The following is a 22,887-nucleotide window of genomic DNA, read 5'->3' on the forward strand; positions in this document are numbered from 1 at the left end:
CAGGACACTGTTTCTGTAACGTGTGTAAATAATAAAAAATATTTAACCTGACCCTGAAAGGATATCCTGTCAGAAACACACTATGACATTGTGGCTTTTGACTACAAAGTCATAATATTCCCCCCAACTGTACTCAGAGAATTGCATTCCTGAACTCTGCATGCGAGAAAAGGAAAGTGTGGAAAAGTAATTTAGAAGCTTGAATAAATGTGATTTTTCTAACCTTTTTATCATTCTCCGAGGTGGGGCTCAGAATAGTGAGCTCAGGGCGGCTGGGTTTGGGTTTTGGAGATTCACAGGAGTTGAAGAATGACTGGATGAAAGGCTCTAAATGCTGCCCTTTCTAACAAAAACAAAGCAGAGAGGAGGTCATCTGTACGAATAAACTGACAGTATTAATCTCATACGGTTGAGTTTTATCTATTTAAAAATAAGAACTGGACTGTGAGTTATATCAGAAATACAGAAGTTCAACTTTGCAGGAATGTGACAAAAAACATTGGTATCTTTTGGATATGAGATAGAGGGGAACGGAGGGTATTGTGCTGAACTCCAGACCACACACACAGCACTTACCTCTTTTATCAGTTTGCTGGGCACAGACTTAATGATTTTCCCTGTGAAATATAAATACATTATCTCGGTGATGTACGGCTCTGTCACAGTTTATCTATATACAAAACACACTACAACGCAAGGTCAGCCTGATCAAACGCTCTCACTTTGTATTTGACACGCTCAAATATCATCCATCTCGCTGATCTCTGACACTCTCTTTACATTCTGTTTCGTGAAACTCATGCCTCATACCGTACCCAGGTTCACGTCAGGTAACATCTTGTCCAGGAACTGAGACTCCATACTATGAGGAGACAGGAAGTCAGCCAGAAGCTGACTGTTGCTCAGCTCAGGATGCTGCAGAAGCTTCTGCAAGGTAATAGATATAAACACAGTATGATGCGAGCTGACAGATGATTACAGCGGTCAAGAGATTTTCCACAGAACAGTACAACAGCTTTTAAAAATATCTGACGAAGCTAAATAAAAGCAGGTACAGTGTGTTACTTTATTTGCCTTGTGGACACATTCATTCATTTATTTGGTTTGAGCAGAAGAAAAAATAAACATTTTTATGTGTATAAGGAACTAATATCAGAGCAAATACATGATCAACACAATATAGCAATTGCCATGTACACTAGTAATAAAATAAATTAAATATGTATTGCTCAAAAAGGAGTGGGAAGAAGAAAACTTATTAAATCCCAACCCCATCTCACATTTATACAACACAACACATTACTTTTGCTTCCTTAATGATATAGTAACATCTGTTTAGAGTCCTACTAACGTAAATAACAAACAGTAAGCAGATTAGGAAAACTATATTACACTTACTAACTATCTAATTGATACACACAAAAGACATTACTTTTAAAGACCATATTTTTGTGCCTGTAGAATTAATATTAGTTCTGGCCATTTTTTACTGAATTCTCTACTTAGGGCAGGGGTGTCAGACTCATTTTAGTTCAGCGGCCACATTCAGCCCAATATAATAATAATAATGGATTAGATTTATATAGCGCTTTTCTATGAATGCATACTCAAAGCGCACAGTGGATCCATTATTCATTCACTCACACATTCACACTCTGGTGGTGGGAAACTACATTTGTAGCCACAGCTGCCCTGGGGTAGGCTGACAGAAGCGTGGCTGCTAAGTTGTGCCTACGGCCCCTCAGACCACCACTGAACATTCATACGCAATCATACAACAGTGTGAGTAGCAGCACTGGAGGCAAGGGGGGTGAAGTGTCTTGCCCAAGGACACAACAGCATACGACTGGGACAGAGCGGGATTCGAACCACCAGCCCTTCGGTTATTGGATGACCTGCTCTACCATCTGAGTCATGGCTGCACTAATCTCAAATGAGCTCAAATGGACATCTACAAACTATACTTTAAAATCTTTCCCTTTAAAAATGTGAATAATATGAACCATGAACAATCTGAAAATTCTTGAGAAAAATAAATGCAATTTTAACAATTTTATGCTTCCACTTAACATTTACACACATGCATTACAACTTACGGATCACAGTGGATGTACAAATGCACAAAACATTTAGTAACAGACAGAAGATTGTTCAAATTGCACTTCTCTTAAGACATTTCAGGTTGTTCATATTTGTTTAGGTTATTCATATTTTTTTGTCAAAGGCTAGTTTGTAAATGTACATATTCATGTGTAATTTCACTTTTTTTTTTTACACTAAATCAAAGAGGCAAACTTTGGAGTTGTCATTATATGTAGGTCATTATGTTATTATTTTACTTGTCTGACCCACTTGAGACCAAAGTCGGGCTTTATATGGCTCTGAAACTAAAATGACTGATTGTTAATATCTTCATTGTAATTTTTGCATTTCACAAATTTATCCCCTGGGCCAGATTGGACCCTCTGGTGGGCCACTTTTGGCCCCTAGGTCGTATTTTTGACACCCCTGCCCTGACTTAGGGTTTTAATGGGCTCTATACACAGTCCCACTACTTCCCGAACTTCAGATGGCTCCTTTATTTCCTGTCTTTCATTAATGGACACACTGATTAATCCAGGTGTGCCTAATTAATCAGTAGTCATAAGAAGAAATAGCAGGCACACCTGGATTAATCAGTGTGTCCAATAATGAAAGACAGGAAATAAAGGAGCCACATGACCTTACAGAAGTAGTGGGGCTGTGCATAGAGCCCATTAACCAATGTGTCTGTGGTGCATTCAAGGACACTGCAAACATATGAAAAGTACAGCATAGCTCCACACAAAATTATAGTTATTTTGCTCACAATAAATTGAAATTGATATATTATAACTAGGTGAGGAGAGTGTTGTTTGAATATTAAATGTGTAAATTATCTTAACAGTTTAACATCCTGAAGTCACGTATGCACTACCTTTGCTATCTTCAGTTGTCCTTGGCATCCATTTATGTGTTAAAAAGCTGCCAAACAGACTAGATAATTTCTTAACTGTTTGCAACACTTATCTTATCTGTTCACGGCCTTGACATATATCAGCTGTTAGAGCTATTTATTTAATGGGCAACTAATGGTCAAGGGTTAACTTACAAAGGATAGGATGTGGAGCATCCTAGTTTTATTTTAATTAGTAAAAACGCATAATTACAACTGCTCTTCGCTATATTTTACTCTATGCTGCACCACATTTGTTTTACTTTGTTCATGTATTTAAGTAGCTTTGAGTTTTCATTTCATTGTGTTTTTGTACCCAGGGTGACAACAGGTATTATACACATAATTTTTTAATTTTTATCCAGGAGAAATTATTGTTTACTTATTCAAGCATTGTCGGTGAATATAAAGTGGCTTTGTGTTGAACTAAAGTTTTTATTTTTTTTATACTTTATTTTTGCCAAATTTTACATTTTTTAACAAACAAACGATAAAACAAAAATGCAAAGACACAAGAAGAGCATCAACAAGCACAGACAGGGAAGTATCAAAACTTAAAGTATAACAGTAATGAAGTGGGTCAGTGATGCACAATACTATCCCATCATGATAAGAGGGTGGAGTTAGTTTAAGTATTGTCCTGTTTCAGTTAATGTCATATCATTCAGATATATTCTCATGTTGAGTCAGATCATGTTCACGTGTGCCGAATGGTTCCTCTGTGACATCATAAAGTAAAGGTTTTAAGTAGGAATGTTGATATTATGTGTTCTGGTAATCTACGTTTTGTCAACTGGCAAATGTGATTATAAAGTAAAACGATATATTTATGTTCAACGGTAGGTTTAAAGCATTCACTCTTACTGGTTTTCACCCAGAAAAATTCACTTAGACAAACGAACATGTAAAATTACATTGCAAATTCAGATTGAGGACTATTCAGTGACTTCTTTTATGACTTATGTTTACACAACTCTATAATCATTTGCATTTGTTAAATTCATTGTAAGACTTTTTAATGACCTTTAACCCTTGTATGGTGTTTAGGTCTAAAAATGATGAGTTATTATTTTTTAATGAATTTTTTCCTCTCGTATCTCAATTATATTACATTTTATTAAAAAAAAAAAAAAAAACTAAACTAAAAATGAGCAGCACTTTCATTCGTACATATGATCTCGCAAGGGCAAAAGGCAAATATTAAACATAAATGCATTTTTTATTGCTTGTAATTGGGATGAAGTAAACATTTGTTGAGTATTTTAACATAAAAATGTTTGATTATGTCAAATTAAAAACCCACAAATGCAGCAGGTCCACCATACCTATTAACACTGGCTGAATAACAAAAATATGAACACCATTAATGACATCCCATGTAACAAGGGATTTGTGAGAAAATGGCAGCGACTAGGGGAAAGCTGCTTTGATTTTGTATTCACTTTTACAATACTGTTTTATTATGGTCTGTCTGTTTTGTAGACTGCTGACCAATCTGAGTATAAAAAACTTGCTGCTTCAGATTTGTTTGTCTAATTGAAAATAACATCATTAAATGTGCACTAAACTGTTTCTTATGATACATATACACAGGATAATGCCAGAATGTCACTTTCGTCCAAACATCCATTATAAGCACACACTGTAAAAACCCCAGCTGTTCTTCTACAGTCTTACGTCCACCCATATACAGTCATGAAATGTCCTATTTAACTAAGTGGCCTCTGGAGGTAAACTGGCACATATTCAGAAAATGAGTCCAACATTTGCTTAACAGTATACATGTACATACTTTCTTTCTTTAGGGAACTTTCCCCACGTCTCACCATTAATCCATTTGCAGTATACAGAACATGTCCAATGTAATTAAGAACTGAAACCCTAAAGAGCCTCTCTCCTTAGATCTCTACCTGAAGGTACTCCTCGAACTCTTCCCTCTTAGACGTGAGGAACTCATAATTCTTGGGGCCGATGATTCTCTTGGACGGCAACTGTGCATCTGGAAACGAGCCTGCAGAGAGCATCGGGTTTCACTCAAGTTAATACACAGAATGTGAGAGAAAGTTCCGTAGTTTCCAAAAGAAATCCCTAAATGATGCAATAGACCCATCAATATTACTCAGCACAGAAAAATAAGATACATTTGGAGGTAGTGTTATGTGAATTCATGGGAATGAGGCCATTCTTGGAGGTAGGGAAACTAAAAGTTTTCCACAAAAACAGTTTCTGCTGGTTTTTACTAAAATGGAACTACTGAACTTCACCGGGAAAATCAAAGATCATTTCTCTAAGCAACCAAAATCTGTATAGGACTAGGAATTTTTGTAAACAAGTATCAATACCTGTACCAATATTTGTAACAGTATGATATTGCTGTATAAAGCCTGGTCAAAAAAAGTCCCCACTTGGGACAAAATTAAGCCAATGAATAAGACCCCTCCACTGGATAATTACTGTAGTAGTTAATACAAGGTTCCTCCAGGTTTCTACAAGTTAAGTTTAAGACTTTTTAAGATCTTTTTAAGACTACTTAGAACAGAATTTATGTCCATTTCACAGCTTATTTCACAGCCATACTGGCAAAAATTCATGACTCCTAGAATTTAGGAAAACTTGTGTCAAGTCGTGCCGAGATTGAGCTTTTGTCCAGATAGGCATTGTTAAATTTGCACTTCTTTTTAGTTACTTTGAGCAGTAAGGGCGACTGTGGTTCAGTTGGTAGAGCGGGTTGTCCAATAACTGAAGGGTTGGTGGTTTGAATCCTGGCTTCAACACTGAACCCTACATTCCTACAGGCTCCCAAGCTCCCAGCCTTGCATGGCAGCAGTCGCCCACTGGTGTATGAATGTGTGCATACAGCGCTTTGGGCACCATAAAGGTGTAGGAAATGCGCTATAGAAGTGCAGTCCATTTACCCTTTTCGGGGGATGTGTGCGACTAGCAACTGCACGTGTGTTTGGCTGAATGTTCTGTGACCATTTCTGCACAGTTAGTGATGATTTAGCAACAACTTGCTACTGCATGGAATTCCAAAAAAACCCAAGTGACAGTTTTGTTTAGTGCTTGTTTTGGTATTTGTGGTGCAGCACACTTCGAAGTTGTTCACCTTGAGAGGAGTGATTCAGGTGTGTCATCACAGAAAGATTAATGGATTCGTGATACTTAGGTTATGACTCAGGTTTTACAGATTTGATGAAAAATTGGTGACCAACGTCATATGCAGCTTTAAGGAACCTGGAAATAATAAATGCAGAAAACCTACCATGAAACTCTGTGAGCTTTGATTCAAGAACATAGAATTCCAGATATCTTCTGTACACAGACCAGTGCTCAGTTTCATGTCCCACTGCAGAGAAAACAACAAAATTTGCTCTGTGACACTTCAAGTCAAAAAAGGATGCCCTGCTCATACACCTAATGATAAAATTTTTGATTCAGTGAAATAATATCAATTGGGTCTTACTTATTTTGACAAATGTGAAGAAAATACTTTTAAATTACAATTTCAATGAAGTTGAACAGCCACAACAATGTTCTACTTCGTATTATGGATTCTTTTTCTCATCTTATAGCTTGTTTTTTTTCTAGTTTGTTTTTTATTGGGGAAAATTGTAAAGAAAGTTTGAGACTGTTGTAAATAAATGTGATTTGATTCTGCTGCCTTGTGAAGCAAAGCAGAATGACCTCTCCGAGGTGACACTGAACGAGACAGAAGGACGGGTTCGCTCAGCCTTACCTGCCTTCCGGTCATTGCGCTCCACGTCGATACAGAAGACTGGAATTCTCTCCCTCTTTACGTCATCGTCGTAGAAATCAATGTAAGGGATGGTGATGTTCCAGGCTGAGAGGTTTCGCGGGGTGCTGGGAGTGGAGGCTGCCTCCATGGGGGAGTCGTCCTCCAACACCATCATGGCCTCCTCGACCTTGAACGGAAGGAAGCAGGAGAGGTTATTCAGGTCGTAATGAAGAGTAAGGACACAAGAGACGAAACGAGGTCAGGTTTGAAACACTGCAAATTAATCTGGAAGATACTGCAGTGAAACAACCATACATGAATTCTGTGGCAAAATGAGTTGGAACTGTCTTCTGTTTTATTTACATCATTACTGCTTTTTGATTTTGGTTATCTTTCTCAGGATATACAGTCACAGAAAAAATTATTAGACCATCAAAAATAATAGTTATGCAATCAAGTACTAACTCCTGTGTGTATCATGAGACTAAAACAGACAGAAAAGAAAACATGGAATACATAAGAGCACTGTTTTTGTCAGTACAATGCCATAGATATGGATGTAAGAACTGAAGTGATTTTGGTTATTATCAAGAAAACATGGAAAATGGACAGATGTCAGCTCTGAAATTAAACTCTTATGAGCTATTTTTGTTGTTATTATTATATTTGTCCGAACAAATGTATCTTTAGTAGTACCAGGCATTAAAATGAACAAGAAATTGAAGAAAACAAGGGTGGTCTAATAATTTTTTCGTGACAAAGTAGTTTCAGTACCTGACCAGTTTTAGTATTTTTTTAGTTTTAATGTCAGTTGTTTTTCAGGTATTTTGAGGAAAGCACCGATTTATAAAAATTGAAAAAAAAATAGGATGAAAAAATGCATAACATCAAATATGACTTACAAATTCATACTAGGCTGGTTTGTTACCAACATGTCGGTCTCAGAGGATGTTTTAGGGGCTCGCCCAATAAACATGCATTTGAAGAATTTCAAAAAACAAAAGGGAAAGATACAGCTGAGAGCCTTTTAAAAGATTAATTTGTTGTCATTTTAAATGTATTTAACATGTAGAATTTCTAAATATTGTATACTAATACTATTCTAAACTGGGACTACTTTTTTGAGTTAAGAACAAAAACCTTCCAGTTTGTATTCAACGTACAGTATAAAGTAATTTTGTAGAGTAGCTTGACTTTACAATATGTAAAGTGTGAACCAATGTAAAAAACAGATATGCTGACATAATTAAGGACGATTATTGACTTTTATGTTTATTCCTTTGGTGTTATTGGTATTCCAAAGGATGGAAACAGGAAAAGTGGAAATAAGCTTTGGCTTCAGCTTATTCCTTTTATTACTGAAATGTCTGTGAAATAATTTTTGCTCTGTATAAATATATGCTACCAAAATAGAATATAATAAATAAATAATTCCCTCATTTACTATCTGTTTTCAATAATAAGTGAATAATCCAAAGTTGTGATCTATCATCCATCATCTCTTATGTGTCTTAAACATTTTTCAGGCTTTATAGATCAGGTTTTTTATGAATTGGGTTGCAATGTTTTGGCATTTTTTTTAAAAAAGTAGGTCCAGAGATAAAAGTCTAGAAAACACTTCCATATAACATTGCTTGAAGCACAGTAAATAACATCTGAAACTAAGCTTAACCTTGACTTAACATTCACTGACAGTATTAGTCTTTGTTAAGCCTGGTAATAATCCTGGTCCACACCCCTCCAAAAGAATAGATTATAAAAGTTGTTTGGGACTCAGCAACAACTAAAGGACATGGAAAGTAAACACAGGATATCCACGCACACTAGGTACAGGATGGGCAATTAAACATTCAGCATATAGCTCCTGTTTTACTCAACCAGTGATTGTATGAGGGATGAAAAACGGTCCAAAATAGCTGAGCACTGCCAAGAAAAACTAAAGATCCTTATGTCAACACTATGAACGCTGCGTATTTCTATGAGTATTTTTGGTGATACTTGTTTGTTTAACTGTCAATCCCCTAAAATCCCTCTGTCAGTCGAGCATAAAAAACCCATGCGGTGCTGAAAGAAACATTAATTACAAATATTTCATTTCATTGTCTATGGATGTAACTGCAGATAATGTCAATAAAGGAATAATTTGTCTGTGTTTGTCAAAACTAAAATATAACAAGGAAAATGTAAATTTAACACCAGGAAGATGTATTTAATGTTTGTTCGGTTTTTCAGAAGAATAATATCACTCCCTAAAATCACTGTGAATTTCTTGAGAACCCTGGTGGTAGTACTCCTAAGACAAATATCTGATTATTATCACAAAAACAAACAAGTTCACACATGGAGGACACTTTTAGGAAGCAATGCCCTTCTTTTCCAGTCCTGTATGCTTGTCTTGCCCACCCAGCCAAAATGAAAGTAGTTCTTTTCTCAAACTGTTCAAAAATAGAAAAAAAAAATAGAGATTTGTAACTTGTGACTGGTTAAAGTCAAAGGTTAAAGATAGCTGTTAACTCACTAGTAATCACAGGACAATGTTTAAATATATACCGTCAAAAACTACACATAAGTTCAGGGGTGACCATGCCTTTGCTGCAGCAGCTTCTCAACTACGGAACGATCTGCCTCTCCATATCAGACAGGCCTCCTCTGTCTGTTTTTAAATCCCTTCTTAAAACCCATCTTTTCTCTTTAGCTTTTGAAACCATGCGAGATGTTTGAATGTATTATTTTTACTCTATTGTTTCATTTGGTATTGGTTTATTGTTCTTATTTTTTGTTGTTTTTAAAATTGTACCGCTTTTTATGTTTTTTAACCTGTTCATGTATTTTATTCTTTTATTTTGGTTTTATTTATTCTTCTGTACAGCACTGTTTTCTTTGATGTACAGTTCTATGTCTTTTAATCTATTCTTGTATTTTATTCTTTTATTTTGGTTATATTTATTCTTCTGTAAAGTACTTTGGTTCACTGCGGTTGTTTTAAAGTGCTTTACAAATAAAGTTGGATTGGATTGAATAGGATCGTCACTGTCAGTCCACTTTTGTTTTTGTTTTTTTTTTGTTATTAAACGATTCTATTGGTCAGTCTTCATGTTGGCCTGATGGTTTTAAGAATATTTAACCAATGAAAAGTGTTGAAAATGGCTTGTGACTACATCTCTTAACTCCATTCATTTATTTAGAATATACATTATTTGTCCAGTTTCCTGAAAAATAACTGTTTTGGACATAGGAGGTTTCTGACAGCGACAATATACTATGCATGTATTGATAAGTTTAAGAGCTATCCTTTTTACCTCCACTAAGGAGGTTATGTTTTTGCCGGTGTTGGTTTGTCTGTTTGTCTGTCTGTCCGTGTGCAAGATAACTCAAAAAGTTATGGACGGATTTGGATGAAAATTTCAGAAAATGTTGACACTGGCACGAGGAACAAATGATTAAATTTTGGTGGTGATCAGGGGTGGGGTGGGGGGGCACGGGAGCCCACTGATCTGCCATGGCGGAGGTCTGCGCTCTCCGAGTGCTTCTAGTTATGTACATGGTTCTTCTTTGTCTCATATTTGATACATAAATGAGTCGGTCAGAACAACTCAGCAGATCCTGAGGGATTCATTTTCCAGCACAAACCTGTGGACTCTGACAAAGACAAAGAACACCAGCTAAGGACATATACTTACACATTTTAAAAAAGGGGTCATATTTTGCTAAACCCACTTTTATTAGTCTTTGGTTCATTTATTTGTGTATTCGGACCCTAATAGTTCAAAAAGTTTGAATTTGAACCCTCCAGGTGCTGCAAAACTATCTTTATATTCATTCCAGCAAAAATTGAGTGGATTTCTACAACCTGTTTCAATTCCTTCTTAATTTGTTACGTCTATATCTAGTTACGTCACAACATTTGCACATACTTCAGATGAACATTTCTCCGAGTACAACATAATTGTTTATCAGCAGCAGTGGTTGTAGTCCATACTGAAAACATGTCCAAACTTCAAGCCGATTACTTGAAATGTTCAGTTGTTGGATGTATTAATGAACACAAATGGCTGAACGGGACAGGGCGTGAAGTGGCTCATTTGCATTTAAAGGGCCAGCGCTCAAAACGACCTTTCTGGTGTCATTACTCAGAAATAGGGTTGAAGATGGACCTGTGGAGTTGAATTAATGAAGAATTCAGACCCAAGCATAGCATTTACAGTTTATGTAGACCACAAGGAAATGTTTTAAAATGCATAATTCCATTTAAAAAAGCAAAATATCACTCCTTTAAAGTTGTTAAACCAGGACTGAAACGTGGCCACTTTCAACAAACCCCTAAACTCACACAGGCACGAACAGGTTCCATGATGGAAAACTAATCATGGTGGGAAACTGATGACATTCATGTGTTTGCAAGACGAAGGTATGAGGTCATAGTGTGTTTGTCAAAAACTAGATGAAAAGGGAAGGTAACCACAGCGTAGCAGAGACAGATGAGAATTAACACAAATGAAGTCAGTCGGTCAGCCACCACTCATCTTGGTTATTATTTCAGCTGCAGTTTAATGTTTTTATGTCATTTTTCTGTTAAAATAAAGCATCACTAATGTAACACAAATGCCTAAGCCAAGGTCTGAGTGAGGACGCACGTCTGTATGTGGGGCGAAACTGTGGAACAGTCTGGATCTTCATCACAAGCAATGCCAAAATATCCACAGTTTTAAAGCACTTTACAAATGTACAGTCTGGTCATAGTACAGAGAGGGCAGGGCTTAATGTTAATTCCTTGGCTCTTTCTTACCTTTGTTGGTATGTGCTTGTTCTTGTTTATCATGTTGATATGTGTCACTTCCATTACCAGTGTTGGAACGTGATTATGGTTGAAATATATTGTATTATAAGTTATGCAGACTATCAATTAGATAGTTGTAATATATATCAGTTTTCCTAATCTGTTTACTATCTGTTATCTACATTATTAGGAGTCTAAACAAATGTAACTTTATCATTAAGGAAGGAAAAATAATGTGTTATGTTGCATAAATGAGAGGGGGGCAGGATTTAATGTTTTCTTCTTCCCACTCCTTTTCACACAATACATATTAAATTTATTTTGTTATTACTAGTATACATGAAAATTGCTATATTGTCTTGATCACCTCTATTTATTAATGTATTTGCTCTGATATTAGATCCTTGTACACACAAAAGTTTTTTTTCTCTTCTGCTTGAAACAAATAAATAATAAATAAATAAATAATAATAATTTCATAGAATGATAAACTCTACCCACAGATTTTCAGGTTGTTGGGATGAATATTTTGAACATCCATTAAAATAAATCACAAATCAGTGTTTTATAGACTAAAAATACTTTTTTTTTACCTGTTCAAATGTATTGAAATCTTATGAGTTTTCTTAAAACAATTTCAAAGCTTGTATTAAAAGGATTTATTTTTACTTTGCCTGAACACACAAAAACATTGTTAATTTTTCTTAACTTTTGTTTTTATTCCATAATGTCCATAAAGTTGACATTGGCCCTCTCTTGAGACTATGAGGTTAAATGTCTAACATCTGAGGAACCTGTAGACTGTAGTGATGATATGCTGCTCTGAATCTTTCACACTTTGCACTGTAACTGACTGGAGGTGTTTGGTGACTTTATGAACAGTTCTGCATGGATCAGGTCAGACAGTTCAGACGTGTCACAGAGCTTTGACACACTGTTATTTCTATCAACACATGGAAGCAAGTGTTAGTTTCTGATTCATATTGTACACTTCACTATCATCCAAGTAAAAACGGTCTAATTATTTTATAGATAGTCATAGAGAGTCAGATACAGTAGATTGAAAAAGAGAGACAGAGACAGACATAGATAGAGACAGAGAGAGACAGAGAGAGACAGAGAGAGAAAGAGAGACAGAGACAGACATACTGTAGACAGAGACAGAGAGAGACAGACATATAGACTCAGACAGACAGACAGACAGATAGATAGACAGATATAGTCATAGTAGTTTATGTAGGTTTTCCATATCCCATTTCTACTACCCCTCCTACTATTACAGCTTAAAACCAGCCCTTCTCTCTTGCGCCCTCATGTGGTCACTACAGTGATAACTCACTTTGCTTTGACCTTTTACAGTAGATTTTGTTGGTAAGAGAAGGGAAGTTAAGATGGTTATGAGGAAAAAGAAAATCTAATAAAAACTATAATAATGAGGACCATACACACACACATAATAGGCTGATCTAATTCTATCATCTAAATATAGGTGTTGTGTTGAACTCATGTCCTCCTCACCATGTCATCCTCTCCCTCCACCAGCCCATACGATGGCAGCATGGCTCCTTCCATGGTCGTGCTCTTGAACACCCCTTTGATCTTGCTGCCAATGCGGCTGATCCCGAAGGACTCGCCCCTTTTTGACGTGTTCCTGCAGGCCACACATGGAGGTTATCAGACAATGCGAGGTGAAGCTGATAGGGCATGGCTTCAGCAAAGCGCATGCAGCTTGCGAGGAGTGACAGGGTAAGAAAGGGTAGAGGAGGGGGGACTGGAAGGGAAAAATAAGCAGCACACTGCGTCGAGGTATCATGACTGTACATGGGAAGAAAAGCCTAAGGGAGTGAAAAGTAGCGAAACCATCACTTTGCAGCCACCTCACAATGAAATGGTCAGGTTCATTAAGCGCACAGAGAAAAGCAAACAAAGCAACAAAGCGGTGATTTCATGAACAGATGCCTGGTTTGAAGGGGATCACAAACCTCCATGATCAAAATCTATGATCAATAACCTGGTCGACCAGTAAAGGCAAACTCTGAGCGAATGCCTGTACCATCATATAAACCCACTACACAAAACATACAAGCACAGGCGAAGATTTGAGGGGGAGGACTTCCAAAACATGAAGATGAATTATGAGCTTATACAACCACTGAATAATAGGCTCTAAATGTAATTATCCCTGCAAAAGAGGCTTCAAGGTTCTCGGATAAATTCGATCCAAATGTGTGTTTTTTTTAAGTTACCTTCAATATTCGTAAAAAATAAATAAATAAATAAATAAATAAATCATCAAAACAGATACACTCCTGATCAAAGATGGACAGACAGACAGAAAATCTGACAGAAAATGACACTGAATCCACGTTTGTGCAGATTTTGTTTTTTAAAGGCTGTAGTCTTAAATTTTTGATCAGCTGAGGAACAGCCTATTTCATCTTAACTGTTGTTTTCAATAAATTGCTTTTTTGTTTCTCTCCCATTTCTTCTTTTTGCACTTTGAAACTCTACTTCAAACCTTCTTAAGATCCAACAGTGCAAAATGTAAATTCTTGCAATTTTTCAACTGGTTTTAAGATTTTGATCAGGAGTGTATATGCCGTATGTTTTTAATATGCAGAAAGTGCTGAACATCCTGCTGAAACACACCTTCCAAAGCTTACAATTCAATGAAAATGAGATTTATGCATCATGATGTAAATTGGTACCCCATGGTCATTTAAGTATGGTACTTCCCCAAACAAAAGACTCAAAATATGTACATATACACTGCAAAAATCAAAATCTTACCAAGTGTATTTTTCTCATTTCTAGTCAAAAGATCTCATCACACTTAAAATAAGACATAATCACCTAGAGAGTAACTTTTCAGTGAGTTATAAGAACTTATTTTTAGACAATAGATCTTGAAAATATTATTTCAAGAAATTTTACCAAGATCATTTTCACTTGTTCCATTGGCAGTGTTTTTTTTTGTTTGTTTTTTTTTCTTAATTCAAGCAAATAAAATCTGCCAACGGAACAAGTGAAAATTATCTTGGTAAGATTTCTTGAAATAAGATTTTCAAGATCTATTGTCTAAAAATAACTTCTTATATCTCACTTACAAGTTACTCTTCAGGTGATTATGTCTTATTTTAAGTGCGATGAAATATTTTGACTGGAAATGAGAAAAATGCACTTGGTAAGATTTTGATTTTTGCAGTGTATGTGTTGACACAGCACTGAGAGGTAATGACAGCTGCTGTTACAGACCTGGTGTTCTATTTGCTAATGAAACAGAGAAACTCTGCCGATGCTTACAATACGATATTACCCTGAACAGACTGCTTTGTCCTGATAATAAGCACATCAGTCCTTTGACGCACATGCCGTGAAAAACCCTTTTAATACATTTTATGGATCAAGAAGGACCTGTATTCATTTCTAGTGTTATTTCATGTATGGCTGATGGTCTGGAATAACTTATGACTGATCATTTTCTAATGTCACTGTTAAGTATTCATTGAATAATTTGTTTTTGATTACCACCAATCATTATTTGAAATTTTTTTTGCCTTACTTTATGAACAAACAAAAAAATACTTGGGAAAATTGACACAGAAATCCAAAACAAGAATTTGTACAGAAAGAAACAATTAAAAAGCAACAGGATGTTTAATACATATATAAAACATTAAATGATGGCATACTTTCAGTCATGCATGAAATAAAATGAATACAGGTAGGTTTTTGACCCTTCTTGTGCATTTAAAGGGTACTCAAACATTAATATTTTTTTATTCAAAAAGGTAAAAAAGGTAACATGCAAATGTGAATTTGAGGTGATCAAGTTCAATACCTGGATTAATGAACAATACAACAAATAACAAAGATAAATAAAATCATGTGTGCTTCAAAGAATGAGAAGTAGCATCATTTGAAACTGAAACTATGCTGATTTCTGTTTAAAGTTTCTTTGAACTATTTTAAAATTCTGTGTTAATAGTGGGTTGGAACTAAGAATAGTTTAAGTCAAATAACAATATCAAAAGTCATCACAGCGCTCAAAGCTTCCATAGCCCTGAGTGAGAAACATTCACACACAAGAGAATAAATCCTTCAAAGTAATTACTGCTTTATATTCCATTATATTAGGAATTGTCACCTGCTGTCTGAATTTCATATTTCCACCAAAAACTAACACAGAAATGGCACAAATTAGTGCATAAAAATTCACCAGAATGCAGGAACTGATGCGTTTGATGCTCTAAATTTCCATTGTTTAATGCGTCCCTCCCCCCGTTGCTAAATAAAACCCATGCCCATGCATAGAAACTGAACAATGAAATGTCACTGCAGGACAAAAAAACGTCTTTGGCCTCAACAACACTGAAAAGTCAAAAGAGGGGCACATTACAAACAAAGGAGGGGTCCCATGCATCGGTCCCACCATGCAGGCGGCTGGCCGGGACTGGGGTCAGGTGGGGGAAACGTGGACTGGACGGGTATGACACCACACAGAGCGACTGGGGACACATGAATGAGCCCTAACTTACTTGGGTGATGAGTGGCGGTGAGATAGCGAGCCATATGGGAAAGTTGTGAACGTGGACTGGGCATGGAGGGAGTTAAAGGATGCAGGTGAAGAACTGCCAGAGGCGGTGGTGAACAGTGAGGACGGGGACTCAGGGCTCCAGTCCCAGGAACTAAAAGCAGAACAGGGTCACGTCCCCACGGGGCGTGAAAAGGAGGGAAAGGACCGTGGATCATACCAGGGCAGGCAGTGTGGTGGTTTTACAGGATCAGAGTGGACATACAGTCGCAGACACAGCACGGTGGTGGCAATACAGAGATGGAGTAACGGGCGAACAGACGGCAGAGTGGAAGGGGGTTTAGGATGAGCTTTCTGCACTTTTCCACTGTTTACTACGAGCCAGTCATAGCCATTATCTGCTGTCTCTATCCCCTTCAGATGGCATGATTCATGCTGCTTTGAAACCTGCCTTCTTTATAAGATTATTCCCTAAACCAGATGAAAAAATTAAATCAGATCAGCCAGTGTTCTTCCTGATGCACTCCCTTTGCAATTTTGGAGCAAGAAACTGTGCTTGGAAAGATGATAACATTAAACCTTTGGATAACACACGTGTTCAGCAGCATGATTCTTCACTAGCTTAGTTAATGATGATTAATGATAATTTAATTGATGATTCAGGCTATGATTAGCTGATTAAGGTCAACAGAACAACACATTATGTAAATACACTGCATCATGTAATGACTCAATAAGCTTTAACAAATTTCCACTTCACTGTGCAATAACATCTGTACTTTGTAATGCGCATATTGCAATAGTTAATATAATACAAATCAACATGATTAGGCCAGTTGATTTCATGATCACTATAAACACATGTTTATTATATATAATGATTTGTTTCACTCAACCACACCAAATCTCCTGAGATAAAATCTTTTGTCCTTTCCTTGAGTTGCTCTGTCAATTTTACAAAATCATTCCTTAGCCAGGACTCCTTGATAGAGTTTTTTTTGTAGCTATTATTATTTTACTGAGTTTTCACAAAATGTTTGAGAATATAACTCTAGCTTTGAATCATATTTTCTTAGCTGACTCAGATATATTAATTTGTGTTTATATTTCTAGCAGTGCTGACTACTGTAATGGTCTTTTGACATCCCCCCCCCCCAAAAAAAAAAACGGCAAAAAAGCTGCTAGAGCTGCTAGAAGTCCTACTCCTGTAGCCTATGTAATAATAACCACTGCAAATTTTATTGCAAAATGCACAGAAAGATATTACATACTGCATTCTGGATATTTCTTACTATCATATTTTTTACTATTATTATTGTAGATATGTTCATTATTGCATAATGAAGTGAAAATTATTACATTTTGTTGAGTGATTGTTACATAATGCAGTATTTGACATGATGCATTGTCAGTTTTCTTCATTTTCTTTCATTTGCATTCAATTCGTGCTCACTGAATGGAACCCCTGATTGCAGCAGGCCCAGCAAATTGTCATGTTCTTTAGACACAAAACAGCATCTTTTTCTGTCTGTAGACCAGTCAGGCAAGAATGAAGTGACTTGTATATCTTGCGTGCAGCAGCACTGCTCAGCCAGCCACTGTTTTGCTCAGCACACTGATGCCTTATACTCACCGAATGTCATCCAAACTGAGGCTATTTCTGGAACAATATGCACAAGGAGTTAGTGGCAGGGCCTGGTGGCCACATACACACCATACCCCGCGATAGAAACATGACAGATGATCCCTGCTCTCAAGTCCACTTGACTTTTAAAGTCAGTTTCTTTGTTGCTTTTTATTTTTTAATATGCTATGTACATATAAATAAGCCAAAAGTGAAATTCTGAGAATATCAAAGGGACAAGTAATTGTTTGTTTTTTTTTTATTTTTGAGTCACATGTCTAGTGTGACCTCAAAAGACATGAGTCAAATACTAGCTGACGAATTAATGTAAGATTACAAACAGCTCCTACTGAAACACACACACAAACACACAGTATTAAAATGAAACCTACCTGCTCATCCTGGAATTCCTGGCAGGGGACTCGGCCCCTCTAAGAAGCTGGCGAAAATACTAAAGATGAAAACATAAAGAGATATATAAAAAATATCAGGACTGTGCATGTAGAATCTGAAACAGGGCACATAAGGAAAAGCTGTGTATTTCAACCTCGCAGTGCTTCAATAGTGTGCATTTTCTTTTTTAACCAGTGAGTGGCACCAAACGTCAAATAATATCATATTATTGTCTAGACACTCCATTCATGCAGGGCAGTGGCCTGCTGTGGACAATCGCTGTGCTTGGGTCCACCCATCAGTATTCAATGAAACACCCTCTGAGGGGTGAAATCTGGCTTGGCAGCTTGGCATAACGCCAGTGTCGGCTCATTGGTCAGACCCGCGTCTGGGATTGATGACATGGCGGGCAGTGGTTGGTGGGCAAGAGATCGAAAGAGATTAGAGAAAATCAAACCCAATTCCAGCATCTGACCGATATAATTATATTACAGAGTATTGATTTCAGCTTCAGATTATTTTCGAGTTTGAAAGAGGTGGATGTAGATATTAAAGCACGGCAAGTGTAAATTACAGTTTTTCTACATTTATGGGCGTTTAGGAGGTGAAAATTTGATGTAATTTGACTGTTAGAACATTAGCTCATACTACATCAATACAGTTCATAGATTTTCACACTGCAATCAGATATATGACGAGGTGACGTCTAGAAGCATCCCTTTAAATGTTGAAATAAAAAATAAAAGTTGTAAAAAAAAAAAACTCCACATACTACTGAAGTGTATCGTCATATAGAGAGGTTAGATTCTACCAATAATGTAATAATGTACACATAACTATCAAATATATGATGTTAATGATATACAACAACAGGCAAATATAAGTTAATGCTGTAAAATACATATAATAATGACAGTATGGGTACTGGAGTTATATCACTGGGGTCATTGATAACAAAAATTTCATATTTTGACATTAAACATCATATTGATGACAACCCGTGACTGATTTTTACCTATTTCCTGTTTTAATTGAACTTACTGTTATTACTGGTTTTTAGGTTAAGTTAAGCTCTCAATATGACCTACTTTATTCTTAGAGAATTTTAAAAAAAAAAGTAGAATAAAAATAGGTTAAATTACATGATGTAGTTGGTGCAGTTTGATTCACAGCAGCTGTCATTTTGTAAGATGCACTTTAAAATTTAACTGTCATTGGTTTTATCTTCATTATAAGAAATAAAAGCACAAAAAAAATCTTTAAAAAAATCATTAAGTTATCATTTATATGAATTCATACAAATGACAATAAGGTGGACTAAATTTAAATGATAGGAAAAAAACATTTTAAGACATCCTGCCATCCCAAAAGTGGACATTACTGTGGAATGACAGCACTGCATAGTTTTTAGTTTTTTCCTTTCGTTTTAGTGAAGCTGCTGTGAAAAACACACAGAATTGCAGCAGCCTTTGAGTTAGGTTATGTGTGACCCAGATGACAGAGGGTTATTCATGTCATAATCTTTTTGTATTATTTTAATTTATAGTGTAGAGTGTAAAGCGTTTGCTCTTATACATTATTTGTGTTTACTCATGTTTGCCGTGGCATTACATTGTTATTGAATGTGTGTCATGCTGCTGCTATACTGTAATTTCCCAGTTTGGGATGAATAAAGTCTGTCCATCTGTCCATCCGTCCATCTATCTATAATGACGATGCTAACCTCATCACTGTGACAAAACATGGGGGTGAAAACATTCTCCAGGAGCGACAGGACGTGCTCATAGGCTTCGAACAAACATCTCATGGTCTGGAGTTTCACCACCTCTGCATATGGACCTTCAGCGACTGGATAGTAAAAAAGCAAAACAAAAAACAAAAAACCAGAGCTTAGAGTCTTAGAATGATTATTATTATTATGTTAATGACAATGAAAGGCTATCCAGGCTCTTACTATTGCGTATTTCTTCCACTATAAAGGGGTCGAAGCGGATCTTGTCGATGCTCTCGTCCAAACAGTAGGTCTCGTAGATCTTCTTCACTTCCTCGTGCAGCATCATTTTCTCTGAGTCGGACAGCTCTGGACACAGTATCCTGTCGTTGAATTCCTCTGTGGGGTAAAAGAGTTGGATAAATGAGGCACGGCTTGTCTAAGAGTTTTATTAATGACTGGCTAAAAACTGACTAGACCTCCAGCTCAGATTATGTCTGTGCAGACTCTTCTGCAACACAACAGGTAAAACACTATTAAGTCTAGTAAAGCTCAGCTGTTTGGTTGTTTTAGGTTAGTGCTTAGTGTAACGACATCTACTTTGTAGGCGCATGAGAAAATTCCTGTTTAGCAATTTTTTTTAAAAATGGCCATCCTTTGATTTTGAGGAGTGTGCATGATATTTAGTTAAGGATTAGAAGTTCTAGACCAGGGGTGTCAAAATCATTTTAGTTCAGGGGCCACATTCAGCCCAATATGATCTCAAATGGGCTGGACCAGTAACATAAGAGTGAAAAAAGTAAAATTACATTATTAAAGTGTTTACATCTACAAAGTATCCTTAAAAACGTGAATACAACCTGAAATTTTAGCATGCAATTTTAACAATATTATGCCTCAGTTGATCATTCACACATGTGCATTACAACTTACAGATCACAGTTGATCTACAAATACACAAAACATTTAGTAACAGAGAGAATATTGTTAAAATTGCACTTACTTCTCTTAAGACATTTCAGGTTGTTCATATTTGTTCAGGTTATTCACATTTTGTGTGAAAGGATAATTTATAAATGTCAATATTTTGATGAAATTTAAATTTTCACACTGAAACAAAAACAGAAAAATTTGGAGTTGTCATTATTTTAAGGTTATTATGATAATATTTCACTGGTCTAACCCACTTTAGATCATATTGGTGTGTATGTGGAATATGAACTAAAAAGATTTTAACACCCCTGACTGTTGCCATCTTCAGAGTAATTCTTGCATTTCAAAAATTCAAAGATTGGAGCCTCGGGCTGTATGTTTGACGCCTGTGCTCTGGACCAACTTCTAGAGTGACTGAGCTGTTATAGCATGGTGGGCATGATATGATTTTGATGATTTCTTTGAAGCTCAGGGTATCTCCTTCTCTAGTCAAACCCCAAAAGAAATAATACCAATTTCTGCAAAAAGGACTGAAATATCTGATAGAAGACAGGAAGGACAACAATTTGCATTTGATTGTAACATTCACAACATAGTTTTAATTTTAATCCCTAAAACTCATTTATTTGATAGAAATTAAGCAAAGACAGCTGGCCTTTAATTACATAATTTTAAGTTACAAGTGGTTTTATTTTAAGTTAGGAGGACATGTGCCACCTAAGACTGTAGTTGTTTACTAAGATCTAGTAGCCATCTGTATGTTTCACTCTACTTCATTTATTCACGATGCAAAAATATGGCTAATACTAAAACTGTGACTGATTTATGTTCTTTTCAAAACTAAATCTCACTCTTATGTCAGCAGAGGGCCTCATTGAGCCAAGTAGTGTCAAGGATTATACTGTAGTGACTATAGAGGCATTAATTTTGCTAATATCTGTTTAAAATATATGATTTAGAGCTGTCTCAAAAAGATACATTTTATCTTTGCTTTCATAGTATTTTTGAACCACTTTCTAGTAATGTGACATTATGATTGGTCAAACCAGATCTGTTTCAGATTATGTTTAAAATTATGCTTCCCTACTTATGAGAAATTTAATGTAAATAAAAATGTGTAACAATTTGTGGTGGAAAATACTGAAATTTTATTATTATTATGTTGCATCATGTTATTTTTTTCATCTACATGTGCTGTGTCTCCCTATATTTGGCACTGACTAGTTTATAGACAAGCATTGGCATGTTATTAATTCAGCACATTTTACCTTTCTGTCTTTTGTTTAATTCTTACGTTTTTTCAGTGAGTATAGCCTCGCATAATGACCTGCAATTGGCCTAAAAGTCCACATCATCCATAAAACATCTCTGCACTGAAAATGAACTAAACCATGGTTCAGTTTGATGTTTCCATCATTTGGTCTGTGCTGTGGTTTAGAGGAAGTTTCATACCTGCAAATTTGGCTTGGAACAAACTGAAAAGTCTGAAACTCCAGACAAAATGAGGTGGCCCTTAAATGTGAAAACCTACATTTTAGACAATGTGTTGTCTCACTGTGATTAGGAAGGTTTCAACAAATGGATTTAAGTAGCGAATTGTAAGTTAGAAATGTGAAGGGTCTGGGACAAACTTACCAACTGCAAGGCAGAACTGAAGCACATGAACAGCGCCTTCTTGCTTGAGGAAGTTCATGAAACGAAAAAGCAAGTCTTGCTGTTCTCTGATTTCCTTTAGCTCCAGCTTTAGCACCTGTTCAGACAGATTATAATAAACTTTATTGCAGACACAAGTCCATATAATGCAAGTACACAATATACAGAATAAATAGAATAAAAATGAGATACAGAATGTGTGCACATTATAAGATTTACAGACTATTGCATCAATGCCGTCTCAGTTTAGAAGCGAAATGATAGCAGCTTTTCAGGGGGCTGCCTAGGGCTTCTAATAAGTGGTTCTCTGATGTATCCAGGCGACACATAAAACTAAACATCAACTGTCTTAATAGTGCCTCACTAGTTGGCACTCCTGTGGTCACAAACAGTTGACTGGCACTATGTCACCGAGGGACACGAAGCAGCAACCTCATTGCATCATTATAGGCTACCTTGAGCCTCTGCATACTCATTTTCTTATAGTTTGATCACAGTTGAGTAGTATATAACGGTGTGATGTAGATTCACAAAGGTCCTACTCTTTAGACA

At 36.2% G+C, this 22,887-nt stretch overlaps 1 protein-coding gene across 6 annotated transcripts in view; it reads right to left on the bottom strand.

Annotated features, from left to right (window-relative positions):
* The window catches only part of LOC115413777 (sorting nexin-14), a 37,495-nt gene that overhangs the window by 6,319 nt on the left and 8,289 nt on the right, over positions 1 to 22,887 (bottom strand). For 3 of the 6 annotated variants that reach the window (XM_030126860.1, XM_030126858.1, XM_030126859.1), the window contains exons 13-25: positions 22,318 to 22,432; positions 19,993 to 20,148; positions 19,762 to 19,886; positions 18,038 to 18,096; positions 17,655 to 17,681; positions 16,026 to 16,175; positions 13,006 to 13,138; positions 6,711 to 6,897; positions 6,237 to 6,320; positions 4,885 to 4,985; positions 816 to 927; positions 577 to 617; positions 224 to 343 (exon numbers count right to left, since the gene is read on the bottom strand). In XM_030126860.1, coding sequence (XP_029982720.1) covers positions 224 to 343; positions 577 to 617; positions 816 to 927; positions 4,885 to 4,985; positions 6,237 to 6,320; positions 6,711 to 6,897; positions 13,006 to 13,138; positions 16,026 to 16,175; positions 17,655 to 17,681; positions 18,038 to 18,096; positions 19,762 to 19,886; positions 19,993 to 20,148; positions 22,318 to 22,432 — 1,410 coding nt within the window. The remainder of the gene's footprint in view (positions 1 to 223; positions 344 to 576; positions 618 to 815; positions 928 to 4,884; positions 4,986 to 6,236; positions 6,321 to 6,710; positions 6,898 to 13,005; positions 13,139 to 16,025; positions 16,176 to 17,654; positions 17,682 to 18,037; positions 18,097 to 19,761; positions 19,887 to 19,992; positions 20,149 to 22,317; positions 22,433 to 22,887) is intronic. The other 3 variants (XM_030126861.1, XM_030126862.1, XM_030126863.1) reach the window with 3 other exon arrangements.

This window comes from Sphaeramia orbicularis, chromosome 22 (genome assembly GCF_902148855.1).
Source record: "Sphaeramia orbicularis chromosome 22, fSphaOr1.1, whole genome shotgun sequence".
NCBI lineage: Eukaryota > Metazoa > Chordata > Actinopteri > Kurtiformes > Apogonidae > Sphaeramia > Sphaeramia orbicularis.